This window comes from Sitophilus oryzae, unplaced genomic scaffold (assembly GCF_002938485.1).
Source record: "Sitophilus oryzae breed Bouriz unplaced genomic scaffold, Soryzae_2.0 scaffold_810_pilon_pilon, whole genome shotgun sequence".
In the NCBI taxonomy this organism is placed as follows: domain Eukaryota; kingdom Metazoa; phylum Arthropoda; class Insecta; order Coleoptera; family Curculionidae; genus Sitophilus; species Sitophilus oryzae.
The window spans coordinates 5,488,056-5,498,707 of record NW_022147429.1 but is presented as its reverse complement, the minus strand read 5'-3'; the positions used below and the strand labels follow the sequence as shown (position 1 = coordinate 5,498,707).

The window sequence follows — 10,652 nt, the reverse complement described above, 5'->3', positions numbered from 1 at the left end:
CTGCATCTTCAGATGAAGAATTTTTATTAATGGAAAATAAATTTGCAATAAGAACGCAACGCACGAATTTTAGGGTGAATATCACCATTTATTTCAATCGCAACTACAAGAACGTTTTTTTCAGTATAATATGAGAATGGCCTTTCAGACAAAAACTGCGTTTCATTGGAAAATGACTGAAATTAATAATTCGATATCCATTATAGTCTAAGAGCTAGCAACGTTTACGAGAAAGTATTTTAAGAAAGCTAGCTCTTTGATCTTTTACTATGCTCTCTGGAACAGCATGTGGGCCGTCTGGCTACCAATACACGTTGCGTTCACTACTGAATCGAGCAAGTCTCCATAGCGCGGCGCGCAGAAGTTCCGTCTATGAAGCGAGGAGTCCGAGTTCGAGACCGGCTCGGGGTATAAAACTTAATTATTTTATTTTCGTTTATATTGTTACGAATTCCGTGGTTCGACTAATTTAAACTCCCAATAAAACACTTAACGAATTTATTTTCTCACTATACAGGGTCCGGCAATAGTGCGTCGGGCATCTGTAGCTCCTAGAATAAAAAACTTGAGAATTTTATTTAAGTGTAGACCTAAAGTATGTACCAGGATGTATTTCAGGAAAATATTTTAACTTCTATAGGATGGCTCAAAAAAGTGTGAGTGGACCTGGTTGATTTTTTTAAATTGAACACCCTGTATATTATTGCATTTCTGGCTTCCTTTCAGATCACTTTACATAACCCTAAGATATGAATAAATATATTTCGATAGTTTCAAAGATATTCATAAATAAATAAAAAATATATATTTTTCAGTCCTTTTTAAAAAAATTATTAAAAATACAAGAACTGTTCTGAAATCAAAACTATGTTAGGTATTTATTTTAGATGGTCTATTCTTACTTTGCTATAAATATGGTAATCGTAAATCATACAGGATGTTCAATATTCTACGCCAAACTTTCTAAAATATAAAATAATTTTTCTTTGTTTTTTTAAATGGAACACCCTGTATATTATTTTTTTATTAGATGGGGAATTAAAAAATGAACATTTTTGTATTTAAAGTATTTCAAAATTTTTAATAGTTTTCCGAATACGCGCAGTATTATATCATATGGCGCTTTCAATGGTAAAATACGAGAGAAAAATCATTGGGTGGCTTTGATAAAAATTTACTGTGGAAAATGCCATATGAAATATAAAACCGCAAATATCTGCGAAACCGTTAAAAATTTTGAAATACTCTAAAATACAAAAAATGTTCATTTTTTAATTCTCCGTCTACTGAAAAAATAATATACAAGGCCATTAAAAGTTCCATTAAAAAAAACGAAGAAAAATTATTTTATATTTTAGAAAGTTTGGCGTAGAATTTTGAACATCCTGTATGATTTACGATTTTCATATTTATAGCAAAGTAAGTACAGACCATCTAAAGTAAATACCTAATATAGTTTTGATTTCAGAACAGTTCCTGTATTTTTAATATTTTTTTTTTAATAAGGGCTGAAAAATATATATTTTTGATTTATTTTTGAATATCTCTGAAACTATCGAAATATATTTATTCATATCTTTGGGGTGTGTAAAGTGATCTGAAAAGAAGCCAAAAATGCAATAATATACAGGGTGTTCCATTTGAAAAAAATTATCCAGGTCCACTCACATTTTTTTGAGCCACCCTACAGAAGTTAAAATATTTTCCTGAAATACATCGCGTCTCGAATGTTCGAAAATTATCTGTAACGTTCTTTTTGGTACCAGTAAATTCTATTTCCACTTGAGTCTAAGAGATGGCGCTTCAAACAAATGTCCTGTATTAAAGATGAAACCTCAATCACCAAAACACGTTCGCGGTTATTCCCTTCTCCGACAGATGTCATCACACACACCTTGACAATATTCTGATAGTAAAGTATTAAATATTTGTTTTTTTGAATCACCAGAATTATTTCATACTTTACTATCAAAATATAAATGAAAATAAAATAAAAAGTTCTATACCCCGAGCCGGTCTTGAACTCGGACTCCTTGCTTCATAGGCGGAACCTTTTCGCGCCGCGCTATGGAGACTGCTCGGTTTATATTCAATACTAGAATTTAAATGTTAAATGGCTAATAAAAAATATAGGATCTCCTTTCAATGTGCAGTACGCAACCGAACAAATTCGCTGCGATGTAGCGAACATCCTTTGATATGCCTTCAAACAAGCGAACCCTAACAAAAACTAATGTGCTCGTTTATACCGTACACCGTTAGTTCGCTGTATCTGTACGCACCTTAATATAAATAAGGGGAATTTAAAAAATATAGATATATTACTTATAATAAATTTATTTGGAATGATATACAATAACAATATGTTATATATTATTTACCTACTCTATAAACAACAGTGATAATGTAAAAATAAAGAAATACATATTAAATGTGCTTGCCTATATAAACAACCGACTTTCAAAAACTTATTATGAATATTTAAAGAGTAATGGCTGACTAATAGAATAAAATAAAAATATAAAATTAGTCTACGAATTAAAATAAGATATACAGTATGTCCCAGGATTGTCTTTACAAGAGGAAAAACTTTTTTATTATTGATATTTTGAAACAAATGAATTCTTCCTAAAAATGTTTGCTTCTTCTAAATTGGTTAATCCCGTTTATACTTTTCCAAATGTCCATACCGTTTTAGAAAAAAATTAAAAAAAAACAGGAAAATACGGTTGAAAGTTCTAAAAATCAAAAGGCGTTTATATGGTAATATCATAGTCTAAGAGCTATATAGCAACGTTTTCGAGAAAGTATTTTAAGACGTCTGGCTCTTTGATATATCTTTTACTATGCTCTCTGGAACAGCATGCCCGTCTAGCTGCCGATACCCGTTGCGTTCACTACTGCGCATCGGAAGAAGATCCTATATTTTTTATTAATTTAGAAAAATATTAACTAAACTAGAATTTAGAGGACTAATAAAAATATAGAATCTTCTTTCAATGCGCAGTAGGGAACCCAACGTTTACCGGCAGCCAGACGGGCCGCATGCTGTTCTAGAGAGCATAGTAAAAGATATATCAAATAGCCAGACGTCTTAAAATACTTGTTTTTCCGACGTTGCTAGCTTTCGTACTATGACTCCAATTTCATTCTTTGATATATTGTTATTGATAGAATTTTAATTAGTAATATTTTTGCTGTTTTAAAATGTTACAAGAAGCACAACATTTATTTAGTTCAATGCTACGGAAAGGGTGATAATAGTTATAGAAAAATGTGATAGTTTAACAACAGGAAAAAATTTGACCTTAATCAAAATTAATAAGAACCTGATAGAGTGGAAGAATGAAATCGAAATATTACCATAGAAACGCCTTTTGATTTTTAGGAAAAAAATTCAACCATATTTTCATGTTTTTTTAATTTTCTCAGAAACGGTATGGAAATTTGGAAAAGTATAAACGGGATTAACCATTTTAGAACAAGCAAACCTCTTTATGAAGAATGTATTTTCCTCTAAATGTCAATAATAAAAAAGTTTTTCCTCTTATAAAGACAATCCGGGACATACTGTATAATACATACAACCCTTGATTGAAGAAATAAGAAAATGCGCAACCTTATAGGCGATTTCGTAGCACAAAACCTGGTCGAGATATAGCTGGCGTTACCGTCAGCCTGTCCGAGAATTCCGAGATTTAGTTTAGCTCTACGCTGCTGCGCGCTATTGTTCTTTTACAGCGCAGCTGATAAGGAATACTGTACCGTAGTTCTGATTTCAGTCGACAGAGTGAATGGTTGCCGGAGACAGTGTTGCCATAACTACTGATTAATCCGTAGATTTACGGATTTTGAGTACAGTACGTTAATAATACGGATTTTCTATCATTAAACAAAATTTAATATAATATAACAAAGAACGGCGGCAGAGTTGGCTTGGAAATGAAGATCGCTGTTACTTCACGTGTAAAATATTATGGTAAATGTCAATAACCCTAATTTTCAAGCCAACTAAATCACTTTTTTTCGATCGTACGAAATATTCAGTACTTATAATGAATTTTTATTTTTGTTGTTTAACACGAATAAATTTTCAATACATAAACGCGGATTTTCCATCCAATGATATTTTCGTCAAGTTTATTACAGATATTACACATTTTAATATGGCAACACTGTCGCTCAGATCCACACCGTCTTCGATATGCCTTCGCTGGCCGAATTAGAGAAAATAAGTGTTTTATGCGTTGACCGCAGAACGATTGGTGTCTCCACCGTACGACATTTGAGACGTAAGAAGAAATCAAATCAGCCTTGTCACGAATTTGCCCATTAGATTGCGTATCATCCCAATTCTTTCAATCAACGATGCTCTAATGCAACTTTATTAAACACTGTCAGCCAAATCAAAATTAAAAAATATAGGTAATTGATTTAACATAATTATCAGCCACCACCCTCATAATAGAGAAAAACGGTTTTCAAATTTTTTTATTTTTTTCTCTATAAATATTCAGAAAAAAAAGTAATCCCACTAAAGTTATCTAATACTGTATTAAAAGTAAATCTTATAGTAAGTAGAGATAAATAATACGTTTATAAAACCCTTCTTATATATCCCCCAAAAACATTTTCATGGACAAATAAAATAATATCACTTTTCAAAAATAAATTATTGTTTTAATACATTTTTACAATTTTTACAAAAGTACGCAGATATTAATCTCAATCACATCATTGTGAATGACTGGAAAATATTAATTAAATATATCTAGTCCATATTAAAGTACGTAAAATTAATACTTTTATATATCCTACGAAATTGATAAACCAACTTAAATAGCTTAATAGAATAACATACAATGAATACTATTAAATATTAAGTAATAATTGTTATTGTTTATTCAACTTGTTCGAATCTACAGCCTTTGCAGCAATATATCTTGATTAAAATAACATTGAAACAAAATTAAATCGCAAAATAAATAAAAACAAACAAATTTCAATCACAGATACCTTAATAATATTTATAGCGAATAAAATAAAGTAGGATACGATAAAGAAACGGCATCAGGGTTGACTTGGAAACGAAGATCGCCGTCATTTTATATATAAAATTATAAATAGAGAAAATGATTCATCGTCATTTACAAACCTAATTGATGCCGTTTTATCGATCATACCTCATAAATTAACATCATTGGAATTATTACTATAATTTCGTCTCTGTCTTTTTACACCACCATTGTTTTTACCTATACACTAATTGTCCAAAGAATATATTTTTGACATCACCGTATATAATTTTACTCACTGCTATATTTATTTCTTTTTGCAGCTGAGAGCTGAGAGAACGTAACAATGTAATTTTCTGTAATAATGTTTTATTTCCTACCTTCTTACGACTGATTCGATTTTAAACCTCCCAATTTTAAAACGTTTAGAGAACTCACAAAATCAATTTATTCTGTAACTGATTTTATATTTTAAAAGAAAATAAATAAATTTTATCGTGATCACTTTGTGCATTTTAGATCTACATCGACCAAATAAGAGGCCACTTTTTAAGTACAACATATTACAACATAACTTGCTCCTTTAGTCATTTTCGATTAGTCCTATTTCTCGGCGAAAAAAAGTCTAAATCGGGTAATGCCATGTTCGGAACACTATTTTTTTTACTTTGTGTACTTGTATTGGGACCCCTTTTATGCTGTTTTTGTCTTTCTAGATCACTAGAACTTATCACTTCCAAATTGGCAGTTGGATTGGTAATAATGTTTGGCGTGGCGCTCATCCAACTAGAAAACTGATTAGGTTGATTGGACCAACTTCCTTTTGGATGAGAAGGTTTCTGACTTGAAGCCTCGTGTGATACGAAATCACTCCATTCATCATCATCTGCGTTTTCAGGTAGCTGAGATTTCGTCGACGTATTAGCTTGGTAGTTACCAAAACCGCCAAAAGCTTGACTGGCAAACTGGTTACTTATTATCGACGGTTGATAACTGGAACTACTTTGACCTTGAGTTTGAGGATACATTCGATTATTTTGCATTATCGGGAAATTCAGCGACACGTTGGATGCCAGTTTGGTTTGAACTAAACCATTGGGGGTGATAACTGGAATTGGTTGTTTGGTCGGTTGTATATTGCCCAAATTTAATACAGATAATGGCAAATCTGGTGTAGAACTTCTCTCTTTTTCTGATTTTATCTTATGGAGAGGTGATGACTGTACTGATACAAAATCTGACCATTCATCGTCATCCACCGTTCTCTGTTTTAATTTTTGACTTGATACATTTTGTCCTCTTAACGTTTCACTAGAATCAACTACAGGAGATGTTTTTCTTTCAATATTGTTCTTGACGGTAATACCAGGGTCTTTATGTTTGTCCTTCAAATTATCGTCACTAACCCGCGAATAGGATAAAGATTCAAAACGTTTTATTTCTTCCTCGGATATTCCTGGATCTGGCCAACTTATTTCCTTGGATGTTGTTGGTGCGTACACGATACTTGGTTTAAGAGGTTCTAAAGCTGGAGTAGGTATACTCTCTACAACGCCACTAGAATTTCCCAATTTAGAGTTTTCAAAAGGCACAGATAATGTAGATTTTTCTTTAGGTAAAGAAAACGTGAAGTCACCAAACTCATCATCATTTTCTTTTGGTTTATTTAATTCTGATTTTATAAAGGTGTGAGTCGCATTTTTCTCAATATAAGATATTGGTTTCTGCCCTACTGCATTTTCTAAAGGCTTTACAGTTAATGCTGAAGAAGAATCTAATATTTTCGGTGTTTGGTCATCTGGAACAGTCATTTGGAAATCATCAAACTCTTCATCTGGTTCCACGTACTGACGCTCTCGTCGTGAAAGTTCTGGAGTAACAATTGTAGGCTCAAGCCAACTGACAATATCATCTTCAGATTTACTAGAATCTTTGCTAGATATGTGAGTTTCTCGTAACAGAACGTTATGACCCGAGGACGGAACTTCAGAGTATGACACAAAATCGTCAAAATCTTCTTGGTGTATAATCGGTGTACTTTTCTGTTCAGTATTATTTTTATTTATTCCACATTCAGATTCAGATTCAATCTTCAAAGTAGCATCGGCACCTTTGACATTTTGTAGTGACTTGTCAGTATCCTTTGATGATAAAGCTTGAACAATATTTTTCAATTAGATTCCGAATTAACAATATTTAACACATATTACTATAAATATATTTTCGCAAATATTTAATTAATGTAATTACTTACGCTGTAGCCATATTTCCCAGTTATCTAAAATAGGTGAATGGCATGGAGAATTAGCTTTAATAGGAATATCTGGCTGTGTTACTAGTTGTTCTATATCTAGTAGCATTAATTGAGAATCTACATCATTATGAATTGGAGATATTTTAGGGATTGAAGAGGGATAATGTAAAGGGGAATCCAATAGTGAGCATGAAAAATAGTAATAACATATTAGAAATTAGGTATTATTTTTAAGATCCAAGAAAAATATACATATATAAAAATATTGTGATAGGAAATACTTATTTAACAGATATTGCAGATCAGATGTCAAAATGCAGTTAAGAAATATGAGAGGTCTTATTAGTAATGTGGTAACAATAGAGTATTAAATATTGGATTTTGAATTTATAATTTGAATGATAAGCACAGATATAAAAAAAATATTTTGTAAGGAACTAATTTATATGTATTCACTAGTCTAAGGTAAGTACAACTTTAAAAACTTCCATTCAATAAATTTTCAAGAAATTAAATTCACCAAACACAAATGGAGAAGAATTTTAACTTCTTTTCTTTAAACAAAGCAAGTGAAAGATTAAAAATTAAAAAATACTCACAATGAAACTGCTCTGCCTCTGCCAAATTTCCAAAATTTATCTCACTATTTACTGCAAATTGAACAGCGCTCTGTGGTTCCAATTCAGCTGCACTAGTTGATACATGCAGGACTGATTCAGACTTTATTGGTTCTAGAGGAGTCAAACTTAAATTAGCAGCAAATCTTGGCATTGTAGAATTCCAACCTGATCCAAATAACTGAAAAAGGTTAATATGGCCATATTTAAGAATTTATTTCTTAAATCCCAAATACTTACTATATTTCTAGAGTCAATATTTAATGCTTTCAATAATAAATTTTGACTTGCTGATTTAGGCCAGTGGAATGACAAAGCATGAGTTTCTGTCACATTTTTAATTTTGTTAAAAATTTTGTCATTTTCAGTAAAATCATTATTTTGAAAATTATTTGCAGCTACATCTTCTACAGGAAACATTTTTTTAAGTATTTCTACTGATTTATCAAATGCTTCCTTCTCGTTTAATAGCAGTTTTGTAGAAATACCAATCTGAATACTATCATTTTCAGAATTTGATGTACTTGCAAATTCACCGAAATCATCATCTTCATTTGTAGTAGATACATTACTTGAATCAACATCAAATGATGTGCGCTGCTCACTATTGTTACTACTACACTGGAAATCTACAAACTCATTACCTAACTCATCCTTCTGAGTCTTATTCGAACTAACTATGATTGATGTGTGCTCACTATTATGGTTCCTGCATTTAAAATCTGCAAACTCAATATCTGACACACCCTTTTGAAATGTATTCGAATTATCTTCAAAGGTTTGACTAATATTATGACTACATTTAAAATCTGCAAACTCATCATCTGACTTATCCTTCTGGTCTTTATCTGAACTATCTTCAAACAATGTGTGATCACTGTTGTAAGTGCCAGTTTTAAAACTTGCAAATTTGTCATCTGACTGAACCATTTGAACTTTATTTGAATTATATTCAAAAGATTTGTGCTCAGCATTATGACTACCATATTTAAAATTTGCAAACTCATTATCTGAGTTATCCTGAATTTTATTTAAACCAACAACAAATGACGTGAAGTTACTATTATTACTGCATTTAAATTCAGAAAACTCATCATCTGAGTCCTCTCTGTCAGTTTTATTTGAACCAACTTCGAATAATATAGGTTCACTATTAGCATCACTTTTCTCTTTAGAGGTTTTATTCACAGAGACAAAATCATCACTGTCAATATCTTTTATAGTTTTTTCTTCCGTTGTATATTGGACTCCTGTTTCAAAACTGTCAAAACCACTATCAATTTTAAACTTATCTTCTTCAGTGTTAATAACTGCTTGATAATTAGTCTTGGCTTGTTCTTTTTCTTTATTTATATCAACATCACGATCAATTGTTACTTCTGTTGTAAGAAATGTGTTTTGTAATGTATTCATAGTTTTGTTTTTATTAAAGGAATCATTTAATTCGCTACTTGTTTCAGTAACATCATTTGATATAGTTGTCATTGGTACATTTTTAAAATTGATATCTACATCTGTATTTCTAATATGACTTTCACACTCTATAAAAGAGTTTGTGATATATTTAATACACTCATTATTTAAATCTTTGTTGTTGGTAGAGCTACTATTTGAAACAACACTTCCATTTGTCAAATCATTATGTATTGATTTGTATATTAGGTTCACACTCTCTTTACTAGTATCTTTAGATTTATTTTTATCCATAGAGGTTTCTTTTATATCACAGTTAGTTCCATTGATTTCATTAGGTATATGAACACTGTTTGGTTTATTATCTTCTATAAAGTGTGTTTGTGTAGTAAAATCTTCTAAGATATCAGAGACAACAGGTGTATCACTTTTCAATGAACCACTTTCATTGTTTCTACAATTGACATGTTTTTCATCGCCTAAATTTGCACTCTCTTCAAAACGACTTCTTTCATTTACTTTAACCTGACACTCATCATAATCTTTTGAATTACTCTTTTTCTCATATATATCTTTAGAAGCTGAATTTTGATCTTTTCTTTTGTCACAAAAATCTTTTGATAATCCTAATTCTGCAGTTCCAAAAATATGGTTTATATCTTCATTACTATTTCTGTTAATATCTAAAATTTCATTTGGAACAAAACTTCCAAATTGTTTATCTGGTAAATCTGTTGGTGTTGAAGGTAAAGAGTAATCTATAAAAAATTAATTTTATTTTTAAAAACATTTGGGTATACCAACATTTGTAAAGTAAGTACTTACTATCACAATCAAATGATACATCAGTTGGAGCAGCAAAATCTCCAAAATCATCATCTTCTTCATCTATATCTGGAGGTGGAGGAGGTGAGTTGCTAAGTAAAGGTGGAATAATATTGGACATCTAAAATAAGAAAGTTGTCAAATTTTTTGTGTTAGAGAGAAAAATGCCTGGAAAGAAAATTACCTGGATAGTTAAATAATAATCGTTTATAAAGTAATTTGCATGAAAAGTTTAAGATGTGTGTAAAAAAGTAAATTTTAAGTATAATACTGATTAAATAAAATTTCCCATCTGTTTTTATTTATCACACCTGACAAGAGCCCATAGATAAATGAAACAAGTTTAGATTGGAAAGTGCCCATAAGGACAATGTAAACACTATTTGGCGCTATCCTTGCAACGGTCGCGGTCGCGACCCAAAACTTTTGAAAATTTCGGAGCGGTTCGGCTTTTTCCGGAATTATGTCGCCAAATATTGTTTATTCAAATTTATTATTATTTTTGTTTAATTTTATAAATAAAACACA

The 10,652-nt window shown here is 31.0% G+C and overlaps 1 protein-coding gene across 1 annotated transcript; it reads right to left on the bottom strand.

Moving 5' to 3' along the window:
- Positions 1 to 4,002: 4,002 nt before the first annotated feature.
- On the bottom strand, positions 4,003 to 10,444 carry LOC115888981. The gene is made up of 5 exons (XM_030908880.1): positions 10,309 to 10,444; positions 10,125 to 10,245; positions 8,127 to 10,057; positions 7,869 to 8,067; positions 4,003 to 7,170 (listed from the first exon to the last, which is right to left on the bottom strand). The coding sequence occupies exons 2-5, from the start codon at positions 10,243 to 10,245 to the stop codon at positions 5,603 to 5,605; spliced, it is 3,819 nt and encodes a 1,272-aa protein (XP_030764740.1). The 5' UTR covers positions 10,309 to 10,444; the 3' UTR covers positions 4,003 to 5,602.
- Between the last annotated feature and the right edge of the window lie 208 nt (positions 10,445 to 10,652).